The sequence below is a fragment of the Sciurus vulgaris genome (assembly GCF_902686455.1).
Source record: "Sciurus vulgaris genome assembly, chromosome: 19".
NCBI lineage: Eukaryota > Metazoa > Chordata > Mammalia > Rodentia > Sciuridae > Sciurus > Sciurus vulgaris.
Window position 1 is genome coordinate 15,236,998 of NC_136480.1, and position 17,782 is coordinate 15,254,779.

Here is a 17,782-nt window from a genome sequence, read left to right on the forward strand (position 1 = left end):
GCGGCGCGGAACCTCCCCCGGCGGCTCCGCCCCGTCCCGGCCTGCTTTGCGGGTAAACAGACATGGCCGACGAGGAAGACCCACAGGACGCTGCGCACGACATGGGCAACCACCTGCCGCTCCTGCCTGGTAACTCCCGGCCCGGGGCGCGGCCGCGGGTGGGGGGCGACGCCCGGAGCCGCCGGCGGCTCGCGGGATCCGGGAAGGCGCGGGCCGCGCCGGGGGGCGACGAGCTGAGGCCTCGGCCGGCGACCGCGACCCGGTGCTCCGCTCCGGGCTCGGGCGCCCGCGGTGGCGGGTGAGGCGGCGGCGGGCGGGGGTCGCGCGCGGCCGGCCCGGCCTCGCGAAAGTGCCCCGGCGTCGGGGCCCGCCGGGACCGGCCCGCGGCTGCGTTTCTGTCCTCGGCGTCGGAGCTCGAGTGAGTGACAGCGGGCCGCGCTCCGCCGCGTCTGTCCGCACCTGCCGCCACCCAGGTCCCTCTGTAGGTGAGGACGTGTGGGCGGTGAGCCGAGTGCCTGGCCCAGGGTCGCACAGTTGCAGCGTCAGGACCGGGGGCTCGGCCGGTGGCCTCTGAGCCCCTCCGCCCAGGCAGCGCTCGGTGCGTGACCCTCCCGCGCGCAGAATGGGGTCCCCTTCGGTTTCCTCTGGACGGTAGGTTCTGTGCAAACGTAGGCCGGGGGTGTGTGTCGGAAGATTGCACGAGAAGAGAAGGAGCATATGCGTAGCCGAACAAAGCGTTCACGAAATGCTGCAGAGGAGACCTGCTGTGCCCAGGTGTGTCGGCCACTGGAGCACCGGCCCTTCGCTGCAAGCCAGGCAGCGTGTGGGTGCAAAGGGTCGGTGGTGCCTGGGGAGGTCTGCAATCCCGGCGAGCGTGTTGAGAGTACAACTAGCAGGGACTGTTGATTTAAGGCCACATAAAGCCATCTGGGGTCTTCACAGGGAGCAACTGCTCGGGTAGAAGGATTGGGGGAAAACCTTATGAGGTTAATCTGGAGTCTTATCCAGGTTGTGCAAGATAAGACTCAGGAGGTAGGTTGGCTCTAAGTTGTTGGTGAATCTGCATCTCCTGCCGGGGACTTTTCTTGTAGGTTGCTGAGAATCAGTCTCAGGTTTATCAGGTAGTTGGTTAAGGGAATCTGCGCTCAGAGTACGAATCGGTCTCACCTTATAGGAAGCCCTTTTTCTGTGAAAGAGAGCACGGTCAGAGTCAGTGGTTGAAATCAAGGTGTGTCAGCCTGCAACAGAAGAGCTGAGCTGGTTTTCCGCATCATCAGCCCCTGTCGCATGTGCCAAATCCAGCGTTTCAGGGAGAATGGCGAATAAAAGAGGGAGGATACTGGTGTTCTGTTGCATTCACATGGTGCTCCTGCCTGGGATGAGTCATCAGACTTCACCCCAGTGGCTCTGAACCGCCAGCGTGTGTTTTGGGGGGCGGGGGTAATTAAAAGTGAGAGGGCACAGGGTTGTACATATAGTGATACTGCTTTTCTAAATTACCTGCAGGTTTTATTTGTTGAGAAATATTGCATTTTCCTGAAATCTTGAGATATGAGTTGTTTTGAAAAGTAATCCATTTTGAATGCTAAGGAAATAGCTTAATAATTTGATATTGGAAGAGTTTATCCTGGAGGAAATATACATTGATAAAGAGTCAGTGGGGGAGGTAGATCTTAGGCACATTTATGAGCAAAGCCACTATAATACTTGGTCATTCTTTAGATGGTAGAAGTCAGAAGAGGTAAAATGCCAAATTAAGAAAGATATTCATTGCAGCCTTTAAGCCAATAGTTTTGTTTTAAACTTTATGTAGCACAGGAAGAGAGTGGGTCTCTCCACATGCCAAGTGAAAGCCACACTTTCAGAGATACAATTGATCTAATACAATTAGATTCAGAATAATTTTCTCATCACTTTAAAGATTCGTTGTTATCTCTTGGGAAAACTTTTGTGTTCTTAGTAAAAATATGAGTGTGGTATCAAAGCCCTGACTGCACACAAGTTGAAGTCAATGGTGTTGTCTTTGACAGAGCCTTAAATCTTTCAATTCATAGGAATAAATAAAAAGCCAATAGTTATCCTATTGTGAAACATTTCGTGTGAGGAACCCTATCTAAAGTGGTTTAAATAACGATTAGCACAGAGGAAAAAGTGGCTCCTTTTAATGACAATCTAAGTATTAAGAAGTTTTCGGGGGGCATTTTAAAATGCCTGAATTGTGAGGTCAGAAACGAGGTCCAGTACATCTTTATGCATCGTGGAAGCTAATATTTCCTGGTGTCGGCACCTTTGACGTATGGGGCCCAAGAATTCTCTCGGGTGTGCTTGCGTGTTAGGATTTCCTGAGCATCTACTCTAGGTCGCTAATAGGACTCTTCTAGAGTGACTACCTTAAATGTCTTCACATGTTTCCAAATATTTCCTAAGGGGCAGAATAAGTCCTGGCTGAGACTCCTGGGGCAGGAAGTGTGCCCACAGGTGGCATGAGAAGGCTGGAGTCCCGCTTCGTAGAATACCGTCCCCATCGGTAGTGTTGCTTTTTGTGACTTTAATCCCTGTCAACTGGTAGTATCCACTTTTAAAGAATATGGTTAGTTTACATAATTTAAAAAATGTGCCTGGAGAAAGCATTCTAGGTCATTTCCTTTAAAATGTGGAATCCTTCTTACCGGTGGTATTTGTAAATTTTAAAAGTATAGAGCAAAATTTGTATGATAGTGACTGCAAAAATTTTACCTCCATTTGAGCAAGTGAAAGGCAGGGAGGTAGGTGTGTTGTGGGAAAATGCTTTGAAATGTTTGCCAGGTTTTACTGAAGCCCCTTTTCCGTTTTAGCTAGCGGATCTTTATCTTTCTTGCTTGCCCTCTTCTTTTACATTGTCATGTAGGAACTATTTGGAGTTAGGAGTTTGAAAGAATTTTAGAGGTGGTCTTGTTGGAGTCTGTCATTTTCAGATGAGGAAGCTAGGTTTAGCAAGGTAGAATGCAGTGTTAATGGTGTTAGAAGTCATTAGTAGCAAGGGAGAAAATATCCTCTACAGGAGATTTTAAAATATTTTATGTAGATATTTCCTAAAAAGGCCCTGGATCTTAGTCCTTCACCTCTGAGGAGTAGGGTGGATGTAGTGATTTGCTTCCAGAGTACCACGTGAAAAGGAGGGCACAGCGACTCCATGTGGAGAGAGCCGACAGGCTTTACTGCAGGCAGGTGGGGGAGGCTAGCCTGGGGCAGGTGCGGTGTGCACCCCTGTGTGACGTGAAGCAGTACTTCATTCCCTCCTCCGTGCCACACGGGAACCTTAGACTGACTGCCAGAATTATATCAGATGAGTCCTAATTGAGGGATAGTCTACAAAACAAACCAAGTCAAGTCTGAGACAGCACCCCCACCTCCCAAGAGGAGGGTGAAGAGCCAGGACAGGTGATTGCAGTGTGGTGTTCTGGAGGGAAATCTGCAACCAAAAAACGAGATGAGTTGAATCTAGGAAATCCAAGTAAGCAGAGAGCTTAAGTAGTGGCACCAGCACAGCGTCATTGTCCCTTAGTGTGACACGTGGGTCATGACTGAAGTCGCCGACTGCAGGGGGAGACAGTGGTGGGCCCGTGGAAACAGTGTCCCGTATTCTCTAAGCCAGAAACTATGGCGAGATCAAAGAGTTGATATAAAAAGAAAACGGCAACAGAAGGTACCTCGTGGCTGCGTCTTTGCAGTCCCAGGGTGGCCGGCAAGTGCGTATGGCATTCAGGACCCTTTTATCTGGAAGGCATGATGTGTTTGAAAAGAAGTGAATTTAACATTTTGATGCATCTAATTCTTTTTCTTATCATATTGTATTTATGCAGCAGAAAGTGAAGAAGAAGATGAAATTGAAATGGAAGTTGAAGACCAGGACAGCAAAGAAGCCAAAAAACCAAACATCATCAATTTTGACACGAGTCTGCCAACCTCACACACAGTACGTAGCGCCGTCCCGGCTCTAGTACGGTAGACGCGCGTGTGTGTCTGTAGAGAACGTTCCTCGGAACGTCACTGCCCAGCCAGTGGGGATGGGTGGTGCGCGGTGGGCAAATCGTACAGCCTCGGCTTCGTTAGCAGCCTAGCACTCTGCTGAGAGTCTGTGAGCGGGCGACCATTCTCAGCAGAGAGACGGAGCCCTACCTTTCAGGCAGGTGCTGCTATTTCCCGGCATGGTCCTTGGAGGAGCCGTGTCCGCTTTTCAGTTTTGTTAGTAACGGAGCCATTAAGGAAGTGTCGCGTTGTGCTCGGTCCCCGCGGTGGGGAGGTGTTGTTTAACGTGGTAACGTTGGTGATCGTCATCTGGGGTATTTGGACATAGGGATGTTTGATGTTTTCATATATAATTAGTCATACATGGCAGCAGACTGCACTTGATTAATTGCACACGAATGGAGCTCAGCCTCGCGTTTCTCTGGTCACATGCGATGTGGAGTCACACCGTTGGTGGCTTCGCACGAGTGCACGGGGTGATGGTGTCTTCTCATCCCACGACTTCCGTGACCCTCGGTCTCGTTCTGAGCAGTACCTGGGCGCCGACATGGAGGAGTTCCACGGCAGGACTCTGCACGACGACGACAGCTGCCAGGTGATCCCGGTGCTCCCGCAGGTGATGATGATCCTGATTCCCGGGCAGACTTTACCTCTGCAGCTTTTTCGCCCTCAAGAAGTCAGCATGGTGCGGAACTTAATTCAGAAAGACAGAACCTTTGCCGTGCTTGCATACAGGTAAAGCGTCAGGCGAACTGGCCTCACTCGTACCTGTTTGAGTACTCACGGCCACAGTCAGTGTTGAGGATGGAGAATCATCTTGCACATCCAGGAGGGAGGGATGTGCAAAATGTTGTGAAGTAACATTTGAAATAGTGGAGTATATTGGTTATTTTCATTATCATCCAAGCCAGTGTAGGTTTTGGATGCTTTAAAATTTTTTGGTCATTAATATTTACTAGAAAACCTTTATAGAATGTAAGTTTCAAGAGTTGTGTTTATTTAAAGAGAAACAGGGTTTTTACATTGTAGCATTCAGGATCCGTTTTTCTTCTTTGGATCCGTTTTTCTTCTTTGGCTCCTTCAAAACGTGCTAAGCGTTGCCAGTACAGAGCGGCAGTACGTTAGGGCTGTACCCCGGAGTCGCCTGCCAAATGGCGGAACTGTGCTCCGGAGCTGGCAGGGCAGGCGGGAGCTTCCTCCCCCGGCACCGCGCTGCTAGCACGCACCAGAAGCGACAGTCGATGAAGCACAGGGATGGTTGGTTGGGGAAAGGAGAGTTTGGAGCCTGTGAGTCACTGGTGTGCGATTTTTCTCTAAAGCGTTCTAATTGTGCAAACCGAGCCTCCTTATGAGTCCCCTAGAGGATTTCTAAAATAAAGTCATATTGTCTTTGCAAGTGAGGGTCGATGACTGTATATCGTTGGCCCATATGAATGACTTTTGTCGACTTTGCGTGTTTAAATGCCAAATGTTAAAACTCTTCCTTAAAATTTCCCTTGGAAGTAACATACAGGAAAGGGAAGCACAGTTTGGAACAACGGCAGAGATATACGCGTACCGAGAAGAACAGGACTTTGGAATCGAAATCGTGAAAGTGAAAGCAATCGGGAGACAACGGTTCAAAGTCCTGGAGCTCAGAACGCAGTCAGATGGGTAAGAAATACCGTGTCTTAAAGCTGGGAACATCTTTTAATGGAGTGGTTTGCTCATTTTTATTTTTCATTCTGTTGTACTGGCTCTGCACAGTGTATAACATTTTAAGTAGTTTATTTTCTCCCTTCTGAAGTGTTTCCCAGTCAATTCCCACTTGGTGTCCATCAGAATCACCTGGGAAGTTCTTAAAATTGTAGATGCTTGGTTCCAACCTCATCTTCCATCCCGAGAGCGTTGTTAAGGCTGAGGTGAGGCCTCAGATTAAGGTTAAGATGTCCCCTGTGAATGTATCACCCAGAAACAGCGTCCACGGGAAAACTGACGAGTAAGTCCTTGTTTCAGTGCACGTTGTGAAGGTCACAAGTTCCCCGAGTGTCCCGTTCAGCAGGACTCATCGTAGTGTGGCTGCCACGGCGAGGGTTTGTCACAGAATCTAGAATTTCCACAGTTAGGTGACAGAGATGCTGTTCACCGTCATTGTCCTCTTATTAAGAAACAGCAAAGGAATTCAAACAACACGTTTGTCCTGACCGTTGGCTGTCGCGTGAAGGAGTGCATCTGCCCCGTGGCACGTGAATCCCGTGTGAAGGTTTGCACATCGAGGTTCCCGGGTCACACCGTGTCCTAGGGAATGGGTCTTGATGTCGGCCGGAGCTTTCAGATCTTTGTGTTGTACGTGGAATATTCCGAAGGTGAAGGTGTTGTGGGTTATTTGTGGTTTTGTTTTAAAAACAATGTGAGCCGTGTGAGGTCAAGAACTTGTCTGCTTTGTTTACACACTGGACGTTCATAAACATTGAATTATGACTCTGCAGATGCCTCAGGCAGGCTTTTGGGACCAGAGGTGGTGTTGAGGAACGTGGGATGAGCGGCCAGAGTCTGTGCTCATGGCCGTTACCTCGTCATCCCGCCGTCACCGGGTCGCGAGGGAATGGTGACCCAGGCCCAGGGATGTTCTGTATGTAGGACTGAGTGTCATGTGAAGGAGTGAAAGAATGGTCTCCCGAGGGTCCAGCATTGTGGTGACTAGCCATTTGTTTTGTAATTGCGGATTTTGCTAAAGGTTCCATTTTTAATGTTCTTACGAGGCACATACTTACAATTTTTTCTTTTTCTTTTATTTTTTTAACCTCTGAACACTGTTTTCCAAAAAGCCTCAGGGAGATGGAGTAGGGAGCAAGTGTATTTCTCAGTAGATCGACCTCTGTGTTGGATTGCGGAGAGCTCTTTGAACACAAGATGGCAGCAGGTGCTCAGTGGACGGGGTCCAGGACCGTGACTGGTTCTGTTGAGGGCACCCTCACCGTGCAGGGACTGGAAGAGGCTTGGAAAGGGCGCCTCCGCTACAGTGTTCCACGGAGCTCCTCCACGGGGCCTCTCAAAAACCGGTCTGCCGCGTAGCACGGAGGGCTCGTGCGGGGTGAGACGTCTGGTCTTGCTGACCCGCTCCACTGACCGCTCTCCCTGAAGATGGTGACAGGCAAGATCCCCTTGAGGGGACATGGTGCTGTCTCCCTCTTTTGAGATAAGGGAGCCAGGTGTTGGAGAAGTTCAGTGACATGTCTAAAGTTCAGTGATGTGTCTCCTGGCTGGTTCTAGGCCCCCGACGCCCCGACTGGTGCTCTTTCTGTGATTCTAAAATTTCTCCAGGGCACATTGGAGACTCAGGCTAGTTTCCTTTTTCCCAGGCAAGCACGTAAGATTGATTTGTCTTTTATCTAAATGATAAACCTCACATATAAAAAGTAGGCTGCTGCTTTCTGCCACTAAATTCAATGTTTATTTATTTGTTGGATCTTTTCTGAACAAATGAACCTTTTCCTTTATTAATAAACACAAAGAAGGGAGTCAGTGAATCACTGCAGAACTCTTCAGAACTTATCAGAGTGGGATTAATACTGTGTCGAAGTTAGACCAGAATAGCTCCTGACTGTCATAACTGAGAGGAGTGAATCTGCATGGAAAACGGTCCGTACTCTAAATGTTTTAATCGAAAATGCAGAAATGTATAGTCATGTCGGTTTTGATGGAGAGACTTGGTATTTTCTTTGAAATGCGTTTGCCAGGGAGAGATGGCCTCAGACTTCTTTGTGGTTTCTGTGTTTAGTTTATACTTCTGGCTTTTCTAGTTTGTACTTCTGGTTTTTAAGAGGGATTTTGAGGGTGGTCAGTCCCCAGGTAATTGGATGTAAAAACCATTCAGATTTGTGCAGTGTTTTCCTACTACTGCGGTTGCATGTAGTTATATTGGAAGCCTTTTATTTTTAAGTTTTCATATTCATGGAGGTGATTTTATTTTTGTTTTCAAATTTCATTTGTTTTTATAACATTTATGTGAATCACGTTGCCATAGCATAGAACAGATGCCACCGGCAGGTTGGGAAGCAATACTCCCTCAGGGTAAAACACACTCAGCGGTGGGAGCACAGCAGGGAGCGGCCTTGGGCAGGCATGCGGAACCAGGAGGACAAGGGCAGCCCACAGTCTCTGGCTTCAGAGGAGGGGTTGCTGAGGTCACGTCTAAGCTGGTTTCACAGTCTGAATGCGTTTGTCAGAGTGAAAACGTAAAGTCTTTTATAATATTTGGGTGAAGCACGATTCTTAATTCCAGTATTTCTGACCTTCAGAGTCAGATTTCGATAAGCTTCCCAAGGATGGTATACGACTTTATGAATAAGATAACGAGCGAGGAGCTGTGTCGCATCATTAGGGCGACTCGGGAGGCTGAGGTTGGAGGAAGCTGAGTTTTAGGCCAGCTGTGCGTGGCACCTTAGTGAGACCTCATCTTGAAAAAGTTAAAGGACCAGGGATGTCGTTGAGTGGTAAAGCTCCCCCATTTCCAGTCCCCGGCATGCACACAGTCACTCACACACTCACCACAAACACACATTGAAACCCAGATCATCATGTCCACCCCCTCATCCGAGCACTGGGACCCGGAATCAAACCAGTTTCTGGGTTCAGGTCAGCTGTAGTTCTGGGGATTAAACAGGACAAATTTTAACATTCCCCAAAGGTTTTTTAAGATAAAAGTTGTATTTTAGTGAGCGTGGTAAGGCGGACCTGAAGTTGGTAGAATGAGCATGTATTTAGGTTGAAGTGGGTATTTTGAGATGTCCTTAGCTATTTCACGTAACCACTGAGAAGTACCAGATCCTACTCAGAGCAGATGACTACTTGAAGTCTCAGCCGGAGCGGAGACTGTGTGTTTGATGTCATCTTGAAACAAAATGGTTCCAGTCCTTGCTCCTAGCGACGCACGCTCATCTTTAACCCGCCTCAGGAGGGGTCTAGGGACAGCCTCTGTGCATCAGTGGGCGACAGATGAGTGGAAGACTGACACTTAGCAGCAGCACGTGACGTGAGGAAGCCTGATGGCGAGTGTGAAAGGTGACACAGTGGGGGTGTTGTTTCTCTGCGGCCACCTTAGGTTTCTGAGAATGGGAGAAGGGCGGCACGTGGACGCGCGGAGCCCGTGTCGCAGCGTTCTCCGTTCCTACGCGCCCTCCCTCGGTGAGAAAGGCCCGCACGGAGTGGGCGGTGCAGGCCGGGTGCCTGCGCCATAGGGCGCTTGCCGCAGGCACGGAGGTGAGCCGCGGGCGGGCGGGCGTCTGTGGCCGTGCAGACGCCCCTGTGCATCGCGGTCGGAGTGAAGCCGCGCACCCTGGGACGCGCGTGGTCAGAGTGCTGCGTTAGAAGACGGCTGTCTGACGCCGGCCTGCAGGAGCGGTGTTCGGCGGGGCTGGAAAGGCCGGCGTCTAGAGCCTGGTGTGAGCCGCCGCTCTCCAAGTGAGCACGGGCTCGCTTCTCTGTTTCAGAATCCAGCAGGCCAAAGTGCAGATCCTGCCCGAGTGCGTGCTGCCCTCCACCATGTCGGCCGTCCAGCTGGAGTCCCTCAACAAGTGCCAGGTGTTCCCTTGCAAGCCCGTCTCCTGGCAGGACCAGTACTCGTGTAAGTGGTGGCAGAAGTACCAGAAGGTGAGAGGCCGGCTCTTCGCACACCCTAACCCGCTCAGACCCTCGCTTTCGCCTGTGCGGCTGCCGCGCCTCCAGCCCTCCTGGGAGGCTCCCGGAGGAGCCTGGGCCAGCGGCGGGAGGCCGCGGGTGCGGGCGCGCTTGCTGGAGATGGCGGTGGAGGCGGCCGCCCGAGGCTGCAGGTCGCCTTCGGCTCTTGAGCCGCAAGGGAGGGAGAGGGTCCTCGGGGGCCCGAGTCCCGCGGCCCCGCCGGCTCGGGTGGACCTGGAACGAGGAGGCTGCGCCCCTCTGGAGAGGCGGCCTGGAGGGCCCCAGGGCGGGCCGCGGTGTGGGAGCCGAGGCCGCAGGGCTGTCCCGGTCTCCAGAGAGCCTGCCAGCCGCCCTCACCCAGCACCGCCCAGGCTTGGGTGATGGGGACGTGTCCCGTGTGACGCGAGGAGCGCGGACGTTCACGCCCAGGCCTGCGTGTGGCCTGCGACGACCTGCAGCGCCCTCTTGGCAGCTCCTCCGGCTTTCAGAGCGCCCTGGCCTTGTGACTGGCGTCGGGCTGCCGTGGTGGGAGGTGTCAGGTGAGAGTCCCCAGATGTGAACGCAGTGCTCGCACCAGACGCCCGGACCACTGTCGGACGACCTCCAAAGTCACGTCCGTGCGGTGACGAGGTCGGCCGGCTGCGCGCCGGGCTGCCTCCCGGTAGCCGCCCGCCGCGCGTCGGAGCGAGGAGCGTGCGCGGGTCCCCTGAGCGGCGGCTCCTGGCGCGGCCGTGGGAACTGAGGCTGGTCAAAGCCCTGAATTGGCCTTGGTTCCCGGCGCAGGCGGCCGCGATCGTGTGAGCGCCTGCAGGGTGCGCGAAGGGGTCCATCCCACCTGTGGCGTCTTTTGACCCCGACCCTGAATCTCACGGAAGTAGATGTGATGGCGTTTTAGAGTTTGATTTCTGTGCCCATCGCGGATTAGAGTCCCCGTTCTGTGACCGAAGCCCCTCGGCACCTCAAAGTGAAGTCAGCTTGCACTGCAGCCAGGCCCTCGCTGGGCAGCGACGGGGAGGAAAGGCGGACCCTAGGTCCGGTTTGGGGGAGGGCCGTCTGACCTTCCCCGTGGCGACCTTCCCCGTGGCGTCCGTCCCCGTGGGTCCTGGCGTGTATCTTTTGGCATCACCAGGGGCTTAAACGGAGGGCGTGGAAGTTGAGGAGATGTGAGGGTGCTTGTCCTGTGTATTTGGGGGTTTTAAGGGGGCCCCTCGTGAAACGGACTGGGGTTTCGACATTTGGGATCTGGTGACGGGGTCAAGAAGAGAGACGTTTGTGGACCCCGGGGGCCTGCAGAGCGTTCCCTTGAGAGACCTCTCAGCTCCTCCATCGCATCAGGAGGCAGCGTCTGGCCCGTGGAGCAGGCCCGCGGGTGCCACAGGTGCGACAGTGTGCCGTGCCCGCTGCACCTGTAGCTGGGCGCCCGCTCACCTGGACGCACGCCGGTCTGCGTGCCCGCGCAGACCTAGGCTTCTCTCTCTCCAAGTTCCATCCGCATCCCAGGGTGATGCGGGCGGTGCGTGTGAGTCATCTCTGCCTCCGAGGAGTTCCGGTGCTGAGGGTCTCGAGAGGCTTACGATGCTAACTGGCCTTCCTCAATTTTGCGAGAAGAGGAGGAGGACCGGGTGTGGTCTCCCTGACACGTGCTTGGGTGAACCAGGATGTCTGCACATCCTGTCTTCATGTGCTGCTGAAAACCCAGCATCCCAAATGATGGGAAGATAGTAGTGGAGCCTTCCCTTCTAACGGGAGCATTGACAGAAGGGCGTGGTGGCTCCCAGGACACTGGAGTGGAGCTGCGTGAGCAGGAGTCCACCTCCGACCCTTCCGCCTGAGGCCTTGCCGGGGTGGGGGCTCTGACGCTCCTTTCCCAGGGCAGCCCATTTCCTGACGCGGTAGGTCTACCGTAGGGACGTCCACGTTTAGAGGCGGCGTCGTTAACCCGTTGGGAACACGACCTGTCTGTAAGCTACTTTCTACTCGACGGGCCGTGCGCTCCTTCGTGTAGAGGCTCGATGCACTGATGGGAGAGAGCCAGGCGTGAGGTGCGCAGAGTTCAGCCCTGGAGTCACTGGGTAAACGCAGGCGGCGAGGGAGGCGCAGACTCCCGGTCACGGGCCCGTCGTGGGGACGGGAGGAGCTGGGCACTGAATCGGGCGGCGCCTGCAGAAGGGAGGTCCCTCGCAAGGCACTCAGTGTCCTAGAGTGGACGAAGACAGATGCAGGTATTGGTGACCTTATTCCATGTGAAAGGATGGGGTTCTCTGGATCTTCTTGCTACCTAGAGGACTCTGTGGAGACGCCTTCATGTCCGTCTCCAGAGTACCGCAGTTTTCTTTATAAATCTGCACAGGAGGCTGTCGTGTGGCAGCACTGTAACCTAGGAGACCCGTCCCTGTTGATGAGGTGTGCGGGTAGTGTCTTGAACGGATGTCTTTTTGTATGTCTGGTAAATTTTGAGGAGTGGCATGAGTGGGCTTCGGGGTAGGTGCTTTTGTAACGGTGACAGTTTCAAAGTACCTCACCAGGGAGACTGGCACCCAGGTGCGCTCTACTCATTTGTACTACAGATTCACAGATAGCACCAGATCTGGAATTTGCCGACCGGCTAGTGGAGTGTACTCTGTCGTTGGAGATCGAAGGTGAAGGTGAACAAGAGGGAGGTGTAGCATTCTGCCTCAGAAAAGTTTGCATTAGCAGTTTTCTAGTGACCGGTTGGCATCTGCCAGTGTTAATGACCTTCATAATCTCTGTAACTGATGAGTTCCAAACGTTTTCTTAGTTTGTTCTGTGTGCCAGGTTTGCTGTGAGTGCTCTATTGTATCATTTTTATTGAAGCAGTAGACTGTTTTAAGAGTGTCTGTATTTACGTGAGTCTTTCAGGTAGAGGAACGCCTCTGTGGTTTCCTGTTCCGTGCTGTGCAGCTGTCTTCTCTGTGTTCTTCATGTACCAACTGTACCTGTTGCACACAGACGTCATTTCTGTCCTGTCTGCAGCTTCTGAAAAGCTCTCTTCTGTCCCACTGATAAACTAATCTCTGCCAGTCAGTCGGCAGTGTCCCCGGCACGCGTCTTATGTACGTGTGCAGGACTGTCTGAATCTGCCCTTGGGTGAAGTCTCAGGAGTCCAGGTGTATTTCCAGGTAGGAATTTGGTAAATGAAGAAGAGAAGCAGAGAGCTGGTAATTTCTGCTGTGGATAAAGTATATTTTTATGTTGCTGATGGTGACAGGTTTTGAAAAAATGAACAAGTCGGTGCCTTTGATCACTGGACTGCTGAGGTTGGGGTCTTCCGTGTGGGCTTTTGCTCTGTCCTTCGTTGTCATTGCACCTGAGGTCTCACTGGGTAAGAGTGTTAGGTTTTGGTCATTGTGTGTCGTTGGGAGCTAAGCTGAAGCCATAGCTGTGAGGCCCGAAGGAGGCTCTGCAGGCAGAAGTCTCCTCGCGCCGGCTCTCGGTGGAGAGGCCCAGTGCTGCGGCGAAGAAGACTCCAGGGAGGACTGGTCACTTTTATGTGTGTAAACTCTCTGGCTGGCACTGAAACTTTTTGGGACTCGTTTGCAGAGTGTATCACGGTGCTGGCTTTCTTGAAGAGGCGCTACGATGTAGTAGTGTCACCCGGATGTGAGACAGCAGTGTCTCTCATTGGCGCAGATATGCGGAGGGGCCTCAGAAATCTAAGAATGTCCCAGACCTCCGTTGTGGCCACTGCTGTGCAAAAGATAGCTAATGTTTTCTGGTGTCATTCTCTTCCTGTTGCGTAATGAAGTGTATATATAAAATGTACCAGATATCCTGTGATGCATGTTTGGGTGGTTTGTAAGTAGAGCTTGTAGAATCTGTCAGTGTGACCAAGATAAAGAACCCCGGAGGACCGTCCCGCTGTGGAAAGCGGAAGTGAGAGGCTGGATCGTATGTGGCTTCCTCACGGGTGACTGGTGAATGGCAGCGTGTTGGCGGCATGTCGGAGATGCGTCAGTATGAGGCCCGGGGCTTCTCGGGTTTACCGCGTGTGCACAGGTCGCGCTGTGCTGCGCCACTCGGGGCGTTCTTCCTTAAACATGGAGATGGTACCAGCTGGAGCCCCGTGGTGTTCCTAAGGCACACAGGTTCTTTCCACAGTGTTAATGGTTGACACTGCGGCAGAGTATTTGATTCCTTGCCGTTATCGGTGGTTTGTTTTTTCGTTCCTTCTCGTCGTTGTGGTGCAGTAGTTCTCAGCCTTAGATACTCTGTCCAGCAGAGGATAGCTCAGTGGAGAGGCTTCCTGTGCCAGTCACTGCCCACGCACATGCTAGGCGGCCTTTCTGGATCATCCGTAGGTGGCCTCCAAGGTAAGGAGGACTGAGGTGAGCTGAGTGTTCGTTCATTGAAGAACTTACCGGTGGCAGTGGTAGCACGTGGCGTTTCACGGTAAGCTGACGCTGTGTGACGATGCGGTTCCTAGCACACCTGATGGGGGAGCATCATGTGCATCGAGAGCTGTCTCCCAGGTGAATACTGCACTGTAACACGTGCCCTGTGACAGTGGACAGGCCATTTAGAGTACTGTGCAACAGAGCAGCACTTTGTCCATAGCTAGGGTAAGATCGTCGGGTGAGCAGTAGGCGTGAGCTGAAGAGCGCGGCACGGCTGCCGCTAAGTCTCCTGGGCGCTTTCAGTGCGCAATGTGGACCATCCTCTCCGTCGAACTGATTCCTGAGGTCTCGTGGCTGTAGGAGCAGGACCGTTGTGTGGTGAAGCGCCCCCGGACTTTTCCGATTCTGTTAGAGGTCTTTGTGATCCTGTCTTTACCAGTTTCACGTGGCAGGCTGTGTATGAAAACATTGTAGTTTTGGTGACAGTGGACATGTACATAGAAGGGTTAATTTTTTTTTTTTTGGGGGGTGGTGCTGGGGATGGAACCCAGGGCCTTGTGCTTACAAAGCAAGCCCTCTACCGACTGAGCTCTCCCCAGCCCCCTGTTTGGTTTTGTGTGTTTCTATTTTGTCCTGTTGAGAGATAAAGGTGGCCTTTTTTCATATTCCGTGGGTTCAGTGTGCTTTCGTGCACATGCTGCAGTCCTCCTTCCTGTGAAGTTTGCACTGTCATTTCCTGAAGTTGACGTTGTCGTGTTTGCTGTGACAGTGCGATGGCAGCGTGCCCTGTAGTAGGTATAGTTTGTCATTTCCTGAAGTTGACGTTGTCGTGTTTGCTGTGACAGTGTGGTGGCAGCGTGCCCTGTAGTAGGCACAGTTTTGTGTCCTATAGAACATGTACCTGTCTTGCTGAAGCCTTTTGGTTGTCTTTATGATTTTGAGGTTTAAGTTATGAATCTAAATCCCAACTGTATTGGTATTCTGGTGAATGTATTCCTTGAGGGCTATTGATTATCATCGAGGGAAATTGTACAGTAGTTGAAGTGGAAGTCACCTTTTCAAGTGGATTAAGGTTTGTTCTGTTAGGACTTAAAACGTAGTGTGTCGCAGGAGGTATACCATGGGGTTCTGCTGTCCCTCTGTGGTCAGAGAAGAGGCCAGCAAGTTTCCGGTCTGGGGCGCACTTGCTCCTCCTCCGGCGCCTCTTTTGTAGTGTACTTTGTCACTCAGCAGAGGCCCTGGCACTTTTTACACGACAACAGATTGAATCGTCTTTGAGTCTCAGTGCACGTGCCGGATGAGTGCGAGGCTGCAGGAAGGCAGCGGCGGGCTCTTAGGGGGAGTGCACACCGTTCTCAGCCTCCCTCGGAATGCACACGTGCCGTCTCTGACGTTTCCGTGGGCGATGGGCCATGACCGTGACGCAGCTTCTTTGGGATGGTATCGCCCGACGGCTGTGGTCGGGGCACGTTAGCGTGTATCGCCTGTGGGGATGGGGACGTCAACACATCTCAGCCAGAGTCTCTGTGTCGTGTCCGGAGTGGATTTATAAGGAGTGAGGCTCAGGGCCTAAGGGTGTAAAGAAAATGACTTTGTGTCCCGATTCAATGTGTGTGTTGTTGGGAAAGTGGAAAAGTTTTTAAAGGGTCACCAGGTGGTCCAGCGAAATGGCACCGAGTTTGTGTCCATGTGTCCGTGTGAGTGAAGGCAGGTGGATGTAGCACATAGTGCTGGCCCCATCCTCAGTCAGCCACCGCTCACTGTCCCGCCGCCTGGGCAAGTTCCACGCCTGCGTGGTTGGGCCCTGACTGGTGTCCGCGTGTATTTTCTTGTCTACTGTATGGTTCCTGTACCTTTTCTGTGTAGACACCTGTATGTACACAGGTCCTAAAGTCTGTAAGAGTCATCTGCAGCATTCAGTGTGGCTACCTGCCGGACACTTGTGTGGTCTGTGAGGAATAGGCCGCGCCATGGAGGCCAGGTGTGCGGGAACCGTCTCGGTGCGTGTGGGCACGTGTTGCACAATGAGGACTCTGTCAAGGGACGCTTTCGTCAGAAACTGTTGTAGCGAGGCACAGGCACACGGGCATGTTTGCGGTAGCAATGAGGATCCAGCTGTGGTGCGTGTTTGAGGGGCAGCAAGTACCACAGTCAGACCAGAGAATCATGTGTGATAGGAGTGTCACAGAAATAGTTAGCACAGTGGACAAACTTTTTTAGGCCAAAATCCTAGGGTGCTTTTTTATCAGAGGTGTTTTAATTTGTACTTATAAGTTGTATTAAGTGGCTTCTTTCTGTTTTCAGAGAAAGTTTCATTGTGCGAACCTGACGTCGTGGCCTCGCTGGCTGTACTCTCTGTATGACGCCGTAAGTACCTCATGCGAGACTCCTCACAGTGGTCACTGAAGGGAAGCCTGTAAGCTAGCGAGTTCTCAGACTGATGCCGTGTAATGCCTGTGAGGTCAAAGTGGCCAAAGCAGCCAGGGGCCATAGGTAATGAGGGACGTCCTGTCCACATAATGGAACTGTTAGTGGCTTGTAATGGAAGGGCAAGCTATTTAGAAACCTTAGGGTCCATTCCACATGGAAGTTTATTTTGGGTAGGTGTCAGTCCCGTGTAGAAAACTGAAATGTTCTGAAACTGCGTTTAGGTCTTTTTCTCGGAGGCAGCTTGTCTTTTGACCGCTCAGGTAGTGCCTGACCTATGCACGGCGCTCCTGCCCCTTGAAGTGTGATACCGGGCAGTGCTATGTTATCTCTATCATAAAAGAAGTTTGGAAGAGGCGATGGGTGGCTCAGCATGAAGGGTCTGAGTTTTTGTCTCCTGGGGTGGTTTTAGAGTCCCGTTTTGATTGCTTACTCAAGGATCTGGGGCACAGTATTTTCCTGAGGTATCTATAGTGTGCTGTTAGTAATAGGTACTATGTGTACTTTGATGAACATATCTCAGTCATTTCCGTTCATGAATAGCTTGGCCCACAAATCTAAAGTCTTTCGAAAAGCCAAGTAGGTTTTTATGACAGTGGAACAAGCCAGTTGGAATTTTCCTTGTGCTGCTTTGGAGCCACTGTGGTACAAGGGTGTTTTGTGTTTTTGGTGCAAGCCGTAAGTGGGCATCAGAGGCCACAGGACTCACTCAGGTGAGTTGGAGACGGCTTTGTGGAAACTGGCAGCAGAGGGGCACCCCCAGGCGTATGAAATGACGTGGTGGGTCATTCTGTGACTAAGAAAACACGAGACGCTCAAAGTGGGGCTCGAGCCCCTGAGCTCTTACCACAGTAGAGAGCAGATGGGTTTCAGGGGTGCGGGGAAGATGACAGCGCTTGCTAGTCAGTAATGCTGCGCAAGTTTTATTATGGCCACTTGTATTTTACACCAGGAGACTTTAATGGACAGAATTAAGAAACAGCTACGGGAGTGGGATGAAAATCTGAAAGATGATTCTCTTCCTTCAAATCCAATAGGTAAGAAGGTAGTTAGCTTCTTTTCTGTGGTCTGTGATGTGTTCTTGACCCAAGCTTTCTGGCTGACTCAAAAATCTAAGTGTGTTGTGTAAGTGTCAAAAGAGTACATATTTAACAGGGCGCCTCTCATCTTGTGAATGCCAGTGTCGTAGGAAGCTTCTTGCACAGAGACCATGGCAGCAGGTTGCTCTCCCGAGCGCTCCTCTGGCTTAGGGTGCCCAGCAGGGGCTGTCTTTGCTGTGGGAGTGCGCAGACATCGCCTAGCAGATGCTGCCTTTTAGAATAGAACTGTGAACA

At 52.0% G+C, this 17,782-nt stretch overlaps 1 protein-coding gene across 2 annotated transcripts in view; it reads left to right on the forward strand.

The window, feature by feature from the left end:
• The window catches only part of CRBN (cereblon), a 19,647-nt gene continuing 1,865 nt past the window's right edge, over positions 1-17,782 (forward strand). The window contains exons 1-7 of one of the 2 annotated variants that reach the window (XM_079122200.1): positions 1-129; positions 3,843-3,955; positions 4,541-4,743; positions 5,512-5,661; positions 9,480-9,639; positions 16,326-16,388; positions 17,401-17,485. In XM_079122200.1, coding sequence (XP_078978326.1) covers positions 63-129; positions 3,843-3,955; positions 4,541-4,743; positions 5,512-5,661; positions 9,480-9,639; positions 16,326-16,388; positions 17,401-17,485 — 841 coding nt within the window. In that variant the 5' untranslated portion in view covers positions 1-62. The remainder of the gene's footprint in view (positions 130-3,842; positions 3,956-4,540; positions 4,744-5,511; positions 5,662-9,479; positions 9,640-16,325; positions 16,389-17,400; positions 17,486-17,782) is intronic. The other variant, XM_079122201.1, reaches the window with a different exon arrangement.